The 20,000-nt window shown below is 48.7% G+C and overlaps 1 protein-coding gene across 2 annotated transcripts in view; it reads right to left on the bottom strand.

Annotated features, from left to right (window-relative positions):
* Window positions 1-18,045, bottom strand: part of grin2da (glutamate receptor, ionotropic, N-methyl D-aspartate 2D, a) — a 40,041-nt gene extending 21,996 nt beyond the window's left edge. For both annotated transcript variants that reach the window (XM_068332829.1, XM_068332831.1), the window contains exons 1-5: window positions 17,773-18,045; window positions 17,404-17,541; window positions 16,186-16,452; window positions 12,570-12,757; window positions 9,141-9,281 (exon numbers count right to left, since the gene is read on the bottom strand). In XM_068332829.1, coding sequence (XP_068188930.1) covers window positions 9,141-9,281; window positions 12,570-12,757; window positions 16,186-16,452; window positions 17,404-17,541; window positions 17,773-17,880 — 842 coding nt within the window. In that variant the 5' untranslated portion in view covers window positions 17,881-18,045. The remainder of the gene's footprint in view (window positions 1-9,140; window positions 9,282-12,569; window positions 12,758-16,185; window positions 16,453-17,403; window positions 17,542-17,772) is intronic.
* Window positions 18,046-20,000: the final 1,955 nt, after the last annotated feature.

Consider the following 20,000-nt stretch of genomic DNA (forward strand, 5'->3'; position numbering starts at 1 on the left):
TAATAGTACTACTAGTGACGGTAGTATTAATAGTACTGCTAGTGACGGTAGTATTAATAGTACTGCTAGTGACGGTAGTATTAATAGTACTGCTAGTGACGGTAGTATTAATAGTACTACTAGTGACGGTAGTATTAATAGTACTACTAGTGACGGTAGTATTAATAGTACTGCTAGTGACGGTAGTATTAATAGTACTGCTAGTGACGGTAGTATTAATAGTACTACTAGTGACGGTAGTATTAATAGTACTGCTAGTGACGGTAGTATTAATAGTACTGCTAGTGACGGTAGTATTAATAGTACTGCTAGTGACGGTAGTATTAATAGTACTGCTAGTGACGGTAGTATTAATAGTACTGCTAGTGACGGTAGTATTAATAGTACTACTAGTGACGGTAGTATTAATAGTACTACTAGTGACGGTAGTATTAATAGTACTGCTAGTGACGGTAGTATTAATAGTACTGCTAGTGACGGTAGTATTAATAGTACTGCTAGTGAGGGTAGTATTAATAGTACTGCTAGTGACGGTAGTATTAATAGTACTGCTAGTGAGGGTAGTATTAATAGTACTGCTAGTGACGGTAGTATTAATAGTACTACTAGTGACGGTAGTATTAATAGTACTGCTAGTGACGGCAGTATTAATAGTACTGCTAGTGACGGCAGTATTAATAGTACTACTAGTGACGGCAGTATTAATAGTACTGCTAGTGACGGCAGTATTAATAGTACTGCTAGTGAAGGCAGTATTAATAGTACTACTAGTGACGGCAGTATTAATAGTACTACTAGTGACGGCAGTATTAATAGTACTACTAGTGACGGCAGTATTAATAGTACTGCTAGTGAAGGCAGTATTAATAGTACTGCTAGTGACGGTAGTATTAATAGTACTACTAGTGACGGTAGTATTAATAGTACTGCTAGTGACGGCAGTATTAATAGTACTGCTAGTGACGGCAGTATTAATAGTACTACTAGTGACGGCAGTATTAATAGTACTGCTAGTGACGGCAGTATTAATTGTACTGCTAGTGAAGGCAGTATTAATAGTACTACTAGTGACGGCAGTATTAATAGTACTACTAGTGACGGCAGTATTAATAGTACTGCTAGTGACGGCAGTATTAATAGTACTGCTAGTGAAGGCAGTATTAATAGTACTACTAGTGACGGCAGTATTAATAGTACTACTAGTGACGGCAGTATTAATAGTACTGCTAGTGACGGCAGTATTAATAGTACTGCTAGTGAAGGCAGTATTAATAGTACTACTAGTGACGGCAGTATTAATAGTACTACTAGTGACGGTAGTATTAATAGTACTACTAGTGACGGTAGTATTAATAGTACTACTAGTGACGGTAGTATTAATAGTACTGCTAGTGACGGTAGTATTAATAGTACTACTAGTGACGGTAGTATTAATAGTACTGCTAGTGACGGCAGTATTAATAGTACTGCTAGTGACGGCAGTATTAATAGTACTACTAGTGACGGCAGTATTAATAGTACTGCTAGTGACGGCAGTATTAATAGTACTGCTAGTGAAGGCAGTATTAATAGTACTACTAGTGACGGCAGTATTAATAGTACTACTAGTGACGGCAGTATTAATAGTACTACTAGTGACGGCAGTATTAATAGTACTGCTAGTGAAGGCAGTATTAATAGTACTGCTAGTGACGGTAGTATTAATAGTACTACTAGTGACGGTAGTATTAATAGTACTACTAGTGACGGTAGTATTAATAGTACTGCTAGTGACGGTAGTATTAATAGTACTGCTAGTGACGGTAGTATTAATAGTACTACTAGTGACGGTAGTATTAATAGTACTACTAGTGACGGTAGTATTAATAGTACTACTAGTGACGGTAGTATTAATAGTACTACTAGTGACGGTAGTATTAATAGTACTGCTAGTGACGGTAGTATTAATAGTACTGCTAGTGGGGCTAGTATTAATAGTACTGCTAGTGACGGAAGTATTAATAGTACTGCTAGTGACGGTAGTATTAATAGTACTGCTAGTGACGGTAGTATTAATAGTACTGCTAGTGACGCTAGTATTAATAGTACTGCTAGTGACGGCAGTATTAATAGTACTACTAGTGACGGTAGTATTAATAGTACTACTAGTGACGGCAGTATTAATAGTACTGCTAGTGACGGCAGTATTAATAGTACTACTAGTGACGGCAGTATTAATAGTACTGCTAGTGACGGCAGTATTAATAGTACTGCTAGTGAAGGCAGTATTAATAGTACTGCTAGTGACGGCAGTATTAATAGTACTGCTAGTGACGGCAGTATTAATAGTACTACTAGTGACGGCAGTATTAATAGTACTGCTAGTGACGGCAGTATTAATAGTACTGCTAGTGAAGGCAGTATTAATAGTACTACTAGTGACGGCAGTATTAATAGTACTACTAGTGACGGCAGTATTAATAGTACTGCTAGTGACGGTAGTATTAATAGTACTACTAGTGACGGTAGTATTAATAGTACTACTAGTGACGGTAGTATTAATAGTACTACTAGTGACGGTAGTATTAATAGTACTGCTAGTGACGGTAGTATTAATAGTACTGCTAGTGACGGTAGTATTAATAGTACTACTAGTGACGGTAGTATTAATAGTACTACTAGTGACGGTAGTATTAATAGTACTACTAGTGACGGTAGTATTAATAGTACTACTAGTGACGGTAGTATTAATAGTACTGCTAGTGACGGTAGTATTAAAAGTACTACTAGTGACGGTAGTATTAATAGTACTACTAGTGACGGTAGTATTAATAGTACTACTAGTGACGGTAGTATTAATAGTACTACTAGTGACGGTAGTATTAATAGTACTGCTAGTGACGGTAGTATTAATAGTACTACTAGTGACGGTAGTATTAATAGTACTACTAGTGACGGTAGTATTAATAGTACTACTAGTGACGGTAGTATTAATAGTACTGCTAGTGACGGTAGTATTAATAGTACTGCTAGTGACGGTAGTATTAATAGTACTGCTAGTGACGGTAGTATTAATAGTACTGCTAGTGACGGTAGTATTAATAGTACTGCTAGTGACGGCAGTATTAATAGTACTGCTAGTGACGGCAGTATTAATAGTACTACTAGTGACGGCAGTATTAATAGTACTGCTAGTGACGGCAGTATTAATAGTACTGCTAGTGAAGGCAGTATTAATAGTACTACTAGTGACGGCAGTATTAATAGTACTGCTAGTGACGGCAGTATTAATAGTACTGCTAGTGAAGGCAGTATTAATAGTACTACTAGTGACGGCAGTATTAATAGTACTACTAGTGACGGTAGTATTAATAGTACTACTAGTGACGGCAGTATTAATAGTACTACTAGTGACGGTAGTATTAATAGTACTGCTAGTGACGGCAGTATTAATAGTACTACTAGTGACGGTAGTATTAATAGTACTACTAGTGACGGTAGTATTAATAGTACTACTAGTGACGGTAGTATTAATAGTACTGCTAGTGACGGTAGTATTAATAGTACTGCTAGTGACGGTAGTATTAATAGTACTGCTAGTGACGGTAGTATTAATAGTACTACTAGTGACGGTAGTATTAATAGTACTACTAGTGACGGTAGTATTAATAGTACTACTAGTGACGGTAGTATTAATAGTACTGCTAGTGACGGTAGTATTAATAGTACTACTAGTGACGGTAGTATTAATAGTACTACTAGTGACGGTAGTATTAATAGTACTACTAGTGACGGTAGTATTAATAGTACTGCTAGTGACGGTAGTATTAATAGTACTACTAGTGACGGTAGTATTAATAGTACTACTAGTGACGGTAGTATTAATAGTACTACTAGTGACGGTAGTATTAATAGTACTACTAGTGACGGTAGTATTAATAGTACTGCTAGTGACGGTAGTATTAATAGTACTACTAGTGACGGTAGTATTAATAGTATTACTAGTGACGGTAGTATTAATAGTACTACTAGTGACGGTAGTATTAATAGTACTGCTAGTGACGGTAGTATTAATAGTACTGCTAGTGACGGTAGTATTAATAGTACTGCTAGTGACGGTAGTATTAATAGTACTACTAGTGACGGTAGTATTAATAGTACTGCTAGTGACGGCAGTATTAATAGTACTGCTAGTGACGGCAGTATTAATAGTACTACTAGTGACGGCAGTATTAATAGTACTGCTAGTGACGGCAGTATTAATAGTACTGCTAGTGAAGGCAGTATTAATAGTACTACTAGTGACGGCAGTATTAATAGTACTACTAGTGACGGCAGTATTAATAGTACTGCTAGTGACGGCAGTATTAATAGTACTGCTAGTGAAGGCAGTATTAATAGTACTACTAGTGACGGCAGTATTAATAGTACTACTAGTGACGGCAGTATTAATAGTACTACTAGTGACGGTAGTATTAATAGTACTACTAGTGACGGTAGTATTAATAGTACTGCTAGTGACGGTAGTATTAATAGTACTACTAGTGACGGTAGTATTAATAGTACTACTAGTGACGGTAGTATTAATAGTACTACTAGTGACGGTAGTATTAATAGTACTACTAGTGACGGTAGTATTAATAGTACTACTAGTGACGGTAGTATTAATAGTACTGCTAGTGACGGTAGTATTAATAGTACTACTAGTGACGGTAGTATTAATAGTACTACTAGTGACGGTAGTATTAATAGTACTACTAGTGACGGTAGTATTAATAGTACTACTAGTGACGGTAGTATTAATAGTACTGCTAGTGACGGTAGTATTAATAGTACTACTAGTGACGGTAGTATTAATAGTACTACTAGTGACGGTAGTATTAATAGTACTACTAGTGACGGTAGTATTAATAGTACTGCTAGTGACGGTAGTATTAATAGTACTGCTAGTGACGGTAGTATTAATAGTACTGCTAGTGACGGTAGTATTAATAGTACTACTAGTGACGGTAGTATTAATAGTACTGCTAGTGACGGCAGTATTAATAGTACTGCTAGTGACGGCAGTATTAATAGTACTACTAGTGACGGCAGTATTAATAGTACTGCTAGTGACGGCAGTATTAATAGTACTGCTAGTGAAGGCAGTATTAATAGTACTACTAGTGACGGCAGTATTAATAGTACTACTAGTGACGGCAGTATTAATAGTACTGCTAGTGACGGCAGTATTAATAGTACTGCTAGTGAAGGCAGTATTAATAGTACTACTAGTGACGGCAGTATTAATAGTACTACTAGTGACGGCAGTATTAATAGTACTACTAGTGACGGTAGTATTAATAGTACTACTAGTGACGGTAGTATTAATAGTACTGCTAGTGACGGTAGTATTAATAGTACTACTAGTGACGGTAGTATTAATAGTACTGCTAGTGACGGTAGTATTAATAGTACTACTAGTGACGGTAGTATTAATAGTACTACTAGTGACGGTAGTATTAATAGTACTACTAGTGACGGTAGTATTAATAGTACTACTAGTGACGGTAGTATTAATAGTACTACTAGTGACGGTAGTATTAATAGTACTACTAGTGACGGTAGGGCTTGGGGCTACAGTGTGAATCAGGATGGATTGGTCTGCTGGAGACGAGACATTCAGTCCAGACAAGCAGCCGGGGAGGGGGGGGGTCTGTCTGGTCTCCTCCAATTGTTCTCTGCCTCTATTTTCCTGCCTACCTGTGTTTCACCTCCTCATCCTCACATTCCCCTGAGCCTTCATCACACAGTCCAGGTTCACGCAGTGAAACGGTCCAGGTTCACACAGTGAAACAGTCCAGGTTCACGCAGTGAAACAGTCCAGGTTCACACAGTGAAACAGTCCAGGTTCACGCAGTGAAACAGTCCAGGTTCACACAGTGAAACAGTCCAGGTTCACCCAGTGAAACAGTCCAGGTTCACGCAGTGAAACAGTCCAGGTTCACGCAGTGAAACAGTCCAGGTTCACACAGTGAAACGGTCCAGGTTCACGCAGTGAAACAGTCCAGGTTCACACAGTGAAACAGTCCAGGTTCAGGTTCAGGTTGTTCTGTGCGTCACTGGTGTCTCCAGCAGGGGGCGGTGTGTTGTCTGTGTCAGTTGGTTTGTTGTCCTTTTTCCTGACCAAACACCTTTTCACCATCATCATCATCGTCCTCGCCCCCCGCGGGGATCACTAAGCACATTTGTTAATGAAATAACGAAGCGCTGACGCTAGCGATGCTAGCAGGTGATTGAGGTCACAGGGATCTATGTCTGGTCCTGGGGGGGCAGGGGGGTAACAACAAGGTCCGATTGGTTGGTTCATCTGACGGAAGTCAGACGTAGGATCGGCCTGATTTTCATGCGCAGCACGAACCCACGACTGCTGGACGCCGCAGCCAATCAGCATCAGAGCCTCATCGTTCGCCTGTCGGCGCCCGTCGGATGTCATGATGTAATCTGACCACAACAGTTTCAGCATATCATCTGAATTCACACTGGAGCTCTGATTGGCCGGAGGCCGCCAGCACACACACCTCTGATGCTATCGTGCTAAGCAGCGTGAACTCGTGGTGCTAGCGGCCGAATCCACTTCCTGTGTCGGTTCATTTCATCACCTCAGCGCTGCTCAACTGAAGCACCGCCTTCATCTTCATCTTCATCTCCTGTCATCCTAGCATCACCTGCTTCCTGTCCACAGCGCCCCGCCCCCCGTGGCGCCACATGACATCCGCGCCGCTTGTCTGAACGCCAGCAGCTGCTTGCCGGGCGGCATGTTGGCGAGCAGCGACGCCTGTCTTTTTGTGGGCTCGGCTGTCGCCGTGCCAACAGGACATGGACTGATGGATGGCGATTGTTACGACGCGACGTTCGCTCGTCGTGTTGTCTCTCGTCGCTCCAACGATGATGGACAACATCCGCGCTCGACGCCGCGTCGCCAAGATTTATGGACGCCTCGTTTTCCAACGCGTCGCTAAATCCAGCAGAATCAGCTCCAATTTAGTGTCTTTCAGCATGAGCAACTGAGGGCGGAGCCTAGCGAGTGTGGGCTGCTGGGGGCGGAGCCCAGCGAGCATTTGCGCCGACAGACAGTCGCCGCCGGCGTTGAGCTCCGTTAATCAGCGGCGTTTTACCTCCATGTTCAGCAGGATGTCAGGGAGGGCGAGTCGAATGCGCTGCAGCTGCTCCAGTAGTGGAATGGGTCATGGGGGGGGGGGAGGTGGGGAGGGGGCAGTGGGGGGAGGTGGGGAGGGGGCAGTGGGGGGGTGGGGAGGGGGCAGTGGGGGGGGGGTGGGGAGGGGGCAGTGGGGGGGGTGGGGAGGGGGCAGTGGGGGGGGTGGGGAGGGGGCAGTGGGGGGGGTGGGGAGGGGGCAGTGGGGGGGGTGGGGGGGGCTCGTTGCTTCCTCCAAATCATCTTCCTGAAGAAGTCTCTGCAGTGATTTGAGGCTCGAGAGCAGAAGTCAGGATAAGAAGAAAGCCGCTAAACGCTAACCCCTAGCAGCAGGGGGCGGGGCTAGGAGGCGGGGTCACAACTGGAATATTCCACTTCCTCTTGTCATCCGTCTATGTTTGTTAATGCAGGAAGACTCAAACGGAAAAAGGAAGTCTGTCCAGGTTCACGCAGTGAAACAGTCCAGGTTCACAGAGTGAAACAGTCCAGGTTCACGCAGTGAAACAGTCCAGGTTCACACAGTGAAACAGTCCAGGTTCACGCAGTGAAACAGTCCAGGTTCACACAGTGAAACAGTCCAAGTTCACACGGTGAAACAGTCCAGGTTCACACAGTGAAACAGTCCAGGTTCACACAGTGAAACAGTCCAGGTTCACGCAGTGAAGCAGTGAAACAGTCCAGGTTCACACAGTGAAACAGTCCAGGTTCACACAGTGAAACAGTCCAGGTTCACACAGTGAAACAGTCCAGGTTCACGCAGTGAAACAGTCCAGGTTCACACAGTGAAACAGTCCAGGTTCACACAGTGAAACAGTCCAGGTTCACGCAGTGAAACAGTCCAGGTTCACGCAGTGAAACAGTCCAGTTGTCCTCCTCTTGATATGTAAAGTGGGCGGGTTCTCTAAATCAGACACTCATTGGTACAGGAGGTGGGTGTGGCCCTGTCGTCTGATTTGTTGTTTATACATCAGCTTTGACCTCGGAGCTGTTTCTGGTTGGTGTTCATCACTTCCTGCCGCGTCCAGATGGCTATGCTAGCCAAGCTGCTAACCACGAGTCATTAGCGCCAACGCTAACATGTGACCGCCCAGATGGCGTTCTGCTGGGCGGCGAACCATCGATGAGTCACGGTGAGGGACCAAACCAAACGGTGACGTTAACGAACGACGGTGAAAACACGACCCATCCGTCGAGGGAACGCGTCCCGTCGTAGTTCCGCCGTCGCCGCCACGTTCGTGTCATGAGGATAAATGGTTCCAAACCGTTGCCGGGGCGACCGGCGCCACTCCATCAGACTCCTGGCGGCGCCGGTGGCTGTCAGGCTGACAGGCGCCGCCGCCGCTGATTGAGAGCAATCAAACGCCGCATTCTGACAGGACGAAACTGAAATTGAAGCGCCGCACTTCATTAAAGCGCCAGCAGGTGTCCCACCACACAACGCCCCGCCCGGGGGGCGGCGATGATCCTCAGATGCCGCTATCAATCTGTCAATGGTGCCGCGTTCAGGTGTTAACGGTCGTTCGCTCGCCACTGAAGCCGCTCCGTCACGTCGCATCTATTTCTGGGAGAGCTTTGCTGCAATCCCAGAATGCCTTTCACCTCCCCGACTAGAATATATGCAAATATTGAATTTTCTCTGCTGACATTAAAGATGGCGTTGGTTTGAGAATAGCAAACGATTCTTAGAGACGTCACATGACTCTACAGAGAGGACACGCCCCTTTATTCACTCTCATATGTCTCGTGTCTGTGTGCGTGTGCACGTGTGCGCGTGTGTGTGTGTGTGTGCGTGTGTGTGTGTGTGTGCGTGTGTGTGTGTGTGTGCGCGTGTGTGTGTGCACGTGTGTGTGTGTACGTGTGTGCGTGCGTGTGCACGTGTGCGCGTGCGCATGTGTGTGTGCATGTGCATGTGTGCGCGCGTGTGTGCGTGTGCGTGTGTGTGTGTGTGTGTGTGTGTGAGCGTCACCTGATGCGGTCGGGGATGCGGTGCGTCTGGTTGCCATCGCTCTGGCAGTTCCCGGCGTACTGAGCCCGGCTGGCGCCGCCCTGGTCCCGCCTCAGCGCCATCGCCCCGTGGGTCAGGACGGACACGCCTTTGGCGATGCGCCTGCAGGGTGAGAGAGACGAAAAGCATGAGAAAGGGATTCTGGGACGTTTTCTGAGGTCTAATTCTACTGGTCTAATTCTGATTGGACCACCACTGGAGTCCACAAACGAGGTTCTGGTGAACAGACAGACCCGGATCAAGACTGTAAGCACTGAACCAAAAGCAACGTAAGGACAGAAGTGCGAGCTTGTTAGCCAGAATGCTAGTTAGTTAACTAGTTACCTGTGAAGGTAAGAACCGTTTAGAATGTAAAGAAAGAAAATGATTGAAAAGAGGTTCAAAATGAGAAAGATTTCACTGTGTGAACCTGGACTGTTTCAGGTGTGAACCTGGACTGTTTCACTGCGTGAACCTGGACTGTTTCAGGTGTGAACCTGGACTGTTTCACTGCGTGAACCTGGACTGTTTCACTGTGTGAACCTGGACTGTTTCAGGTGTGAACCTGGACTGTTTCACTGCGTGAACCTGGACTGTTTCAGGTGTGAACCTGGACTGTTTCACTGCGTGAACCTGGACTGTTTCACTGTCTGAACCTGGACTGTTTCACTGTGTGAACCTGGACTGTTTCACTGTGTGAACCTGGACTGTTTCACTGTGTGAACCATGACAGTTTCACCACGTGAACCTGGACTGTTTCAGGTGTGAACCTGAACTGTTTCACTGTGTGAACCTGGACTGTTTCACTGCGTGAACCTAGACTGTTTCAGGTGTGAACCTGGACTGTTTCACTGTGTGAACCTGGACTGTTTCACTGTGTGAACCTGGACTGTTTCACTGTGTGAACCTGGACTGTTTCACCGCGTGAACCTGGACTGTTTCACTGTGTGAACCTGGACTGTTCCACTGTGTGAACCTGGACTGTTTCACTGTGTGAACCTGGACTGTTTCACCACGTGAACCTGGACTGTTTCACCGCGTGAACCTGGACTGTTTCACTGTGTGAACCTGGACTGTTTCACCACGTGAACCTGGACTGTTTCACTGTGTGAACCTGGACTGTTTCATTGTGTGAACCTGGACTGTTTCATTGTGTGAACCTGGACTGTTTCATTGTGTGAACCTGGACTGTTTCACCACGTGAACCTGGACTGTTTCACCACGTGAACCTGGACTGTTTCACTGTGTGAACCTGGACTGTTTCACTGTGTGAACCTGGACTGTTTCACTGTGTGAACCTGGACTGTTTCATTGTGTGAACCTGGACTGTTTCATTGTGTGAACCTGGACTGTTTCACCACGTGAACCTGGACTGTTTCACCACGTGAACCTGGACTGTTTCACTGTGTGAACCTGGACTGTTTCACTGTGTGAACCTGGACTGTTTCACCGTGTGAACCTGGACTGTTTCACCTCGTGAACCTGAACTGTTTCAGGTGTGAACCTGGACTATTTCACTGTGTGAACCTGGACTGTTTCACTGCGTGAACCTGGACTGTTTCACTGTGTGAACCTGGACTGTTTCACCTCGTGAACCTGAACTGTTTCAGGTGTGAACCTGGACTGTTTCACTGTGTGAACCTGGACTGTTTCACTGTGTGAACCTGGACTGTTTCACTGCGTGAACCTGGACTGTTTCACCACGTGAACCTGGACTGTTTCACTGTGTGAACCTGGACTGTTTCACTGTGTGAACCTGGACTGTTTCACTGTGTGAACCTGGACTGTTTCATTGTGTGAACCTGGACTGTTTCATTGTGTGAACCTGGACTGTTTCACCACGTGAACCTGGACTGTTTCACCACGTGAACCTGGACTGTTTCACTGTGTGAACCTGGACTGTTTCACTGTGTGAAGCTGGACTGTTTCACTGTGTGAACCTGGACTGTTCCACTGTGTGAACCTGGACTGTTTCACTGTGTGAACCTGGACTGTTTCACCACGTGAACCTGGACTGTTTCACTGTGTGAACCTGGACTGTTTCATTGTGTGAACCTGGACTGTTTCACTGTGTGAACCTGGACTGTTTCACTGTGTGAACCATGACTGTTTCACCACGTGAACCTGGACTGTTTCACTGTGTGAACCTGAACTGTTTCACTGTGTGAACCTGGACTGTTTCACTGTGTGAACCTGGACTGTTTCAGGTGTGAACCTGGACTGTTTCACTGTGTGAACCTGGACTGTTTCACTGTGTGAACCTGGACTGTTTCAGGTGTGAACCTGGACTGTTTCACCACGTGAACCTGGACTGTTTCAATGTGTGAACCTGGACTGTTTCACTGCGTGAACCTAGACTGTTTCAGGTGTGAACCTGGACTGTTTCACCACGTGAACCTGGACTGTTTCAATGTGTGAACCTGGACTTTTTCATTGTGTGAACCTGGACTGTTTCACCACGTGAACCTGGACTGTTTCACCACGTGAACCTGGACTGTTTCACTGCGTGAACCTGGACTGTTTCACTGTGTGAACCTGGACTGTTTCATTGTGTGAACCTGGACTGTTTCAGGTGTGAACCTGGACTGTTTCACCACGTGAACCTGGACTGTTTCACTGTGTGAACCTGGACTGTTTCACTGTGTGAACCTGGACTGTTTCACTGCGTGAACCTGGACTGTTTCACTGTGTGAACCTGGACTGTTTCACTGTGTGAAAATGGACTGTTTCACTGTGTGAACCTGGACTGTTTCACTGTGTGAAAATGGACTGTTTCACTGTGTGAACCTGGACTGTTTCACTGTGTGAAAATGGACTGTTTCACTGTGTGAACCTGGACTGTTTCACTGCGTGAACCTGGACATTTTCCTCTACTCCTCGTCAGGTTCGAGGATGAAATAACAAAACTTTTTCTTCCTGATCTTCTTTTATTTTTAAACACATTTAGTTTTTCTGAACAAACGTGAATCCAAGCAGGAGAAAACCGAACGGCGTTGGAACGGATCCAGAGCCACAGGGGGACGAACGTGGAACTGGATCCCTGTGGACCGGGTCTCATTAACGGTGTTTACTGGAGGGCGTCGACCTCCACGGAGACACGACAGAAATCCATCAGTGTGACACCTGACACCACGTGTGTGAGATGGAACCGGTTAATCCCATAACCGTCAGGGGTCAGGGGTCAGGGGTCAGGGTCAGGGTCAGGGGCTCAGTCCCCCTGACGGGTGTGAACATGTGTCATCTGCATAAAGTAACAACACAACTTTTTACAGTGCTGGGAGGAGCTTTACGTTGTTATTGGACGCAGCAGCTGAAGCTCTAGTGACACCTGTTGTGAAAAGGGTTAGCTTAGCAACACTAGCACCCGGGGCCCTGTCTAGTCCCTGACGGGGGGCAGTGGTCGGTCCTCACCTGCGCGGCTCGTCCCTCCAGCCCTGCGGCCTGATGGCGAACAGGGCCTTGGGCAGTCCGTCCAGCCCCAGGCCCGACAGGGCGGGGCCCACCGCAAACCACATGTGACTGGGCCCCGCCTGACCCGCCGCCCAGGCTGCCCGGAAGATCAGCTCCGCCTCCTCCAGCGAGCAGTACAGGAGCCGCACCTGAGGGGGCGGAGCCAGGTCAGACAGGAAGAGGAAGGTTACAGTAGAGAAATGGAACGCACCGTCTACGCTTTTAATTTGAAAATAAAGCTGCCTTCCATCACTGTAACCTTTTCAGGGCTTTTATTTTGAAACTTGTCATGAGGACTTCCTGTGTAAATGTTTAAATGTGAACTCGGCTAAACGCTGGTTGTGTCACATGACACACAGTCGACACCCCTACTGGCGTCAGAGAGGATGATGATGATGATGATGGTGATGATGATGGTGATGATGATGATGATGGTGATCATGATGATGATGATGGTGATGATGGTGATGATGATGGTGATGATGATGATGGTGATGATGATGATGGTGATGATGATGATGATGATGGTGATGATGATGGTGATGATGATGATGGTGATGATGATGGTGATGATGATGATGGTGATGATGATGATGATGATGATGATGATGGTGATGATGATGATGGTGATGATGATGATGATGGTGATCATGATGATGATGATGGTGATGATGATGGTGATGATAATGGTGATGATGGTGATGATGATGATGATGGTGATGATGATGATGATGATGGTGATGATGATGATGATGATGATGGTGATGATGATGGTGATGATGATGGTGATGATGATGATGATGGTGATGATGATGGTGATGGTGATGATGGTGATGATGATGGTGATGATGATGGTGATGATGGTGATGATGATGGTGATGATGATGGTGATGGTGATGATGATGGTGATGATGATGGTGATGGTGATGATGGTGATGATGATGGTGATGATGATGGTGATGATGGTGATGATGATGGTGATGATGATGGTGATGATGATGATGGTGAGAACACCCACTCAGCTGACAGCAGATGGATTCAGGGTCACCATCAGGTCCGATCAGAACCTCCACTGCCACAGATAAATTTAGCCTTATTCATGTTAGTCACTCCACACGTATGAAATAAAGGATCCTGTCTGTCAGTGGCCTTCCTCCCCCTCCTCCTCCTTCCCCTCCTCCCCCTCCTCTGACAGACGGCGTCTCCTCCTGGAGGAGCTCACATCCTCGTTCTCAGACAGTTTAATGTCATCGGCGTCCAGCTTTATATAGATTCACGTTTTACAGCAGGGCCCATCGGCCTCCGCCGCCACACCAACAAGAGGCATTATGGGTATTTATGACACAAGAGAGGCTGAAGTCAATCGTCTTCAATTACTGCAGCCAAAAGGAACAACAACAACAAGACAACAACAAAACAACAACAACAACAAGACAACAACAACAACAACAAGACAACAAAACAACAACAACAAGACAACAACAACAAGACAACAACAAGACAACAACAACAACAACAACAACAACGTGGAACCCAGGGAGAAACTTCTCCACTTAGGTGTTTCGTGTCATCTGTAAATGAAGCTCCTCCTCGTCCGCCATGGGGGGCCACCCCCCCCCCGTGGGCATGTCAAGACCTAGTTTAATAAATCCAGGTTTGGATGAACCTGACTTAACCCGAATAAAGCTAGTATCTTAGCGCCTTAGCAAACAGACAACTTGGTGAGAAGCGTTAGCGTCTCCGTTAGCGTGTTCGTAGAAACGCCGGTGACGTGAGCGCAGCTCGTTAGCGTCTGTTCCGCGGCGCTAACAGAGGAAACATCCACTACTGCTGCTCAGATATCACAGCCGGAGGGGAAAAGGGTAAAAGTATCATCGCACAAGTCGCTGCTGTCGGCGCGGCGCCGGCTCGCCGCTAACGATACTCCTAAGTGATTCAGACAGGAAGAGGAAAAACAACACGCCGCTATCTCACTTAGCCGCCCCAACACTTAGCCGCCGCGCATCAGCTGGAGCCGGAGGTATGCTAATTAGCAAAGGCGTGCTTTGAAGTAAAATAAATGGCCCATGCAGAATGAGCCCCCCCCCCCCCCCACAGAGGTTAATAAATCTGCATCGGCTGTGGCAGAACGTTGTCAGGTGTGTCCTCAGGGGGACTCGGGCGTCGCCGGGGCGTCGCCGGGGGGGGCTCAGGCTAATTTAATGTCAGGTAGGATGAGAGAGGGAGGGAGGGGGTGAAGCTAATCCATCGTTGCCCCCATCACCACTCTGTTTGGGGGGTGGGCGCTCAGAGCAGAGTGTCCCATACAAACTGACTCTGTGATGCTGCCCCCAGACAACCCCCCCGGGCCCACATCAAAGCCCTCGGCATCATGGGAGATTATGCAGCTGCTGGCTCAAATCACAGCTTTCAGAACAGCACAAAGACGAGGAGCGATGAAGACGAGGGTGGCGGATGGAGGAGGCCTCAGGACGGACACCCGGGGGGGGGGCACGGCAACCTCAAGTCAAAAGGGGTTTAAATAAAGTTTCATCCAACATTCCATCTGTAGGCGTGTCCTTCTGAGATCCTGGATCTGACTGGATGAAGTCAAACATGTGACCATTACAGCTGCTTCTGCCTTCCTCCATCAGCTCCTGGTTAAACGGAGCTGATTGGCTGGAGGTCCTGTGGCTCCTCCCTGAACAGGAAGTGGATGTCTGTTAGCTTCAACATTAGCTGTCATGTCAACATGATGGGAGAGGGGGACTGAGGAGAGGAAAGAGATTCACGCTGTGACAGGATGTTCCCTTTAAAAATAAACACTTATATATAAAAATTAAACTTGATTTAGTTCTAAACTGATCAGCAACCAGAAATTGATCAGCGATCAACCAGAAATCAATCACCTGAAGGTTTGTCATCATGACTCAAGTCTCTGCGCTGCCGTTTAGCTGACACGGCACTAAGCACCGCTAGCAGTAATGATGCTACAACAGCAGCAGCTAGGTGTGTGTGTGTGTGTGTGTGTGTGTGTGTGTGTGTGTGTGTGTGTGTGTGTGTGTGTGTGTGTGTTCTCCCCTCTTAATAAGGCTTTTATTGCCAGCGAGGGGCCACTTTGGAAAGAGAAGTCTTTTCTTCGTTTACGGAGCTCCAGCGCTAACGCTAACGCTAACGCTAATCGCTCGTGCTCAGAGAGAACGGTTCATAAATTAATCTGACATCGTTTGGTCCGCCTGGCGCCGAGTCGGAAAAGAAATTAATGTGCAGCGGCAGAGAGGCGGAGAGAAACAGGAGCTGGAGGCGGGACCACAGGGGGCGGGACCACAGGGGGCGGGACCACAGGGGGTGGGACCACAGGGGGCGGGACCGCAGGGGGCGGGACCGCAGGGGGCGGGACCGCAGGGGGCGGGACCGCAGGGGGCGGGAGCACAGGGGCATTTAGAGGCCCATGGTCAGGCTCCGCCCACCTGACACTCCACTTCAAGGTGTGGCTCCAGAAGGGGGTCCTGGATGGAAGGATGATGATGGATGATAGATGGATGGATGATGATTGGTTGGATGATGGATGGTGGTTGGAGGGCGGTTGGATGCTCACCTGGGCCTCGTTGTCCTTCAGCACCCGTTTGGTCCTGGCCCCCCCCGGGTCGTCCGTCACGTTCAGAACCACGACGCTCTTGCGCTCCCACCCGATGAAGGAGCCGTCCGTCATCCCCTCCACCATGTCCAGGAAGTCCTCGTAACCGTGGTGACGGGTGGTGACCACGGAGAAGGCGGTCCAGTCGTACTCCTCCAGCACCTCGAAGATGACCTCCAGCTGCAGCGCCGTGGAGCAGGTGAACTGGAGGTAGATGGAGCCGCTCTCCTGGAACGGCACAGGAAGTAGTCAGGGCCCGGGGGCGGAGTCAGGCAGGGGAAGCAGGAAGTACTCACCTACAGGTGACGTTAGCCTACAGGTAGCGTTAGCCTGTAGGTAGCGTTAGCCTACAGGTGACATTAGCCTACAGGTAACGTTAGCCTACAGGTGACATTAGCCTACAGGTAGCGTTAGCCTACAGGTGGCGTTAGCCTACAGGTGGCGTTAGCCTACGGGTAGCGTTAGCCTACAGGTGGCGTTAGCCTACAGGTGGCGTTAGCCTACAGGTGGCGTTAGCCTACAGGTGGCGTTAGCCTACAGGTAGCGTTAGCCTACAGGTGACGTTAGCCTACGGGTAGCGTTAGCCTACAGGTGGCGTTAGCCTACAGGTGACGTTAGCCTACGGGTAGCGTTAGCCTACAGGTGGCCTTGGCCTACAGGTGGCCTTGGCCTACAGGTGGCGTTAGCCTACAGGTGGCGTTAGCGGTGCGGCTGCTTCTCTTCCTGTCTGCAGCCGATCCGTCGGGCACTGGGGGGCGCGGGGGGGGGGCTCATTTCCTCGTTGTTTCATCTCTTGTGTTTCTCTTAAAGCGACACGACGACCAGGAAGGAGCGTGTCTGACAGGAAGTCAGGACATCAAACAAAGACCAAACCCGGAGCTAACATCACCCCCCGCCGCCCGGAACGATGAGTGACATCACGCCCCCCCGCCCCCCCAGTGATTAACGCTTAGCGTATGCGGGGGAACACGCGTGAACCGTCCCCGAGGCAATTAGCACTGGATTAGCGCTTAGCTCAGCTAATATGTCTCTCAGGCAGGGGCGGAGTCAGGCCACGTTAAACCCTGGTGGGCGGGGTCACAGTGACCAGCTGAGTCCACTTCCTGCTTGGGGCGACCAACCAGCTGTTGTTCAGGCTGTGATGTCACAGCGTCCAATCGTCACGTCAAACATTTTTACCTGTGGCTCCCGTCCCAGACTGGCCCCGCCCCCCACGGCGACCACGGGCACGCCCGTTTGGGCGGAGACGAACTCCAGCATGGGGGCCAGAGGGGCGCGGTTAGGGGGCGGCGGCCTCTCTTCCTCGAACACCAATCCCTGGAAGGAAACACACAGACGTCAGACGGGGGGGGCGAATGCTAGCGGCAAGCTAGCTTAGGGGCCGCCATGATGCTAACAGGAAGCTAGTTTATGGACCGACGTGTGGGGGCGTGTCTAAATAACCTCTGACCGCAGCCGGTCAGAGACCCCCCTACCTGCAGAGGTTTGTTGCCCCCCCCCTACCTGCAGGGCCGTGCCCCCCCCACCTGCAGCGGTGCCCCCCCCTACCTGCAGGGGCGTGGTGTTCAGCAGCTCACACAGCTGCAGCAGGAGCCCCCCCGGGCTGCTCTCGTTGACCGTCAGGTAGATGACGTTGGCCTGACCGGACGGCGTCATCACCGCCTCGCCCACCAGCGCCGCCAGCGACACTGAAGCTCCACCCAGCAGGGCGGCGTCGGCGTGGGTCACGCCCCTTCCTCCCACGGCACCATTCCCCGGCTCCGCCCCCGCCCCGCCCGCCGGCGGCGTCTCCGGGAGCAGGGAGGAGCCCGAGTGGACCACGGCGATGTTCACGCCACCGGAGTCCCTCTCTCTCTCTCGGGGCCGCAGCAGCAGGGGGGGCGAGGGGCGGGCGGGGCCCGAGCAGGCCAGGACAGCCAATAGCAGAGAGAGGGCAGGCCGTGGGGCCACCATGGGGTAAAGGGGGGGCCAGTGGGCGGGGGCGGGTGAGGCCAGGTGGGGTCAGGGGAACGTCTCTGGTGGGAGGGGGGAGGGAGGTTCAGCTCTTCACCTGAGGAGGACAGGAGACCCTGGAAGGGGGGGCAGAGGGGGGGGGCAGAGAGGAGGGGTTGATGTCATTTCCTGTTGTCTATAACAGTAAATAAACTTGTTTATTTATCCTGAAGGTCTGTAAACAAAATCTCTTTGATGTTTCCTGATGACGACTCAGATGAAAAGAAACAATAAACATTTGTTTTGTTTGTTTGTTTGTTTGTTTATGTCAACACGTCAACTTCAAATAAAATGATTTTCTAAAGCAGAAAGACGTTTGTTCCTGAACCCCCAGGTGACCCCCAGGTGACCCCCAGGTGACCCCCAGGTGACCCTCAGGTGACCCCTGGGTGACCCCTGGGTGACCCCTGTATGTTATATGTATTCTGTTATATTGGGTTAAACTTTTATTATTTTTTTATTATTACCCTAACCCTAACCCTAACCCTAACCCTAACCCTAACCCTAACCGCCCCCTTCCCCCTGCACTAGCTTTGACCTATAACAGTAGGTCAGGGTAACATTTTGAACTCAGGGGTGTCGCAGGATGTCGCAGACTGACTGCATTGGTTCTGATTTCTACTCTATCTGGACGGAGACGCCGTCCTGCTGGTGATGATGTCATCGATGGACCAGAGTGACATCTAATGGGCAGGCCGTCGCCACGGTGACCAGTGGAGTTGTTTCCGCGGTGCAGTAACGGAGAATGTTCCCTGTTGCTTGACACGGCGACGGAATGATGTTCTCCAATAGCGATCCACAAAGCTAAAGGCGTTAGCGGAGGAGCTAAAACTGTTAGCTGTGGAGCTAAAGGCATTAGCCGCGTAGTTAAATTCGGATTTGAGAGATTGTCGCAATTAAACGTCGGATTGACCCCCCTCAGACCCACGGCGGCGTCCGGTCTGAGGGGGGTGACCGCTAACGGAACGCGATACGATGTTTGTAGTAGGCGTCGAATGACATCATCAGTTTGTCGACGAATCAGAACAAAAATCTGTGGCCGTCAAACCCAATGACATCACATGCTCCGGCGACGCCAGATCGACTAGAGGACAGGTGGGAGGAGCCATGACACTGGGGCGGAGCTTCAACTCCATCACTTGGATCAGGTAACTCAGTCAGCATCACATGATCAGGGATACCCACTGATGTCATTAATGTCATGTGACCAACGGGACCATGAACACATGGAACACCTGAGACATGTAAACATTTCAACAACCAATCAGAACCCAGAGTCAATGTTTACACTGATCATGTGACGTTAGCATGTTAGCAGGGCGCTAGCACAAACCAACGGGTTTTAACCGCCCCCCTCCCATCAGTACAAGCAGCACAGCGTGTGTGTGTGTGTGTGTGTGTGTGTGTGTGTGTGTGTGTGTGTGTGTGTGTGTGTGTGTGTGAGTGATTAGCTCTTGACTGGGAACGTAAGGAGATGTAAACACAAGTCAGTGTATCATCCCCAAACCACTGAGCTGGCCAAATGTCACACACACACACACACACACACACACACACACACACACACACACACACACACACACACACTCCTTCGCTCCTTCACTCGCTTTAATTAACCCCGCCTCCCTTCTTCTCCCTCAGGCTGTCAAACGCAAGAGATGGAAAAACACACACACACACACACACACACACACACACACACACACACACACACACACACACACACACACACACACTCAATAAATTCAGAGAATCACAAAGAAACAGACCAGTTTTCACTGTAT

Source organism: Antennarius striatus, chromosome 14, assembly GCF_040054535.1.
Source record: "Antennarius striatus isolate MH-2024 chromosome 14, ASM4005453v1, whole genome shotgun sequence".
In the NCBI taxonomy this organism is placed as follows: domain Eukaryota; kingdom Metazoa; phylum Chordata; class Actinopteri; order Lophiiformes; family Antennariidae; genus Antennarius; species Antennarius striatus.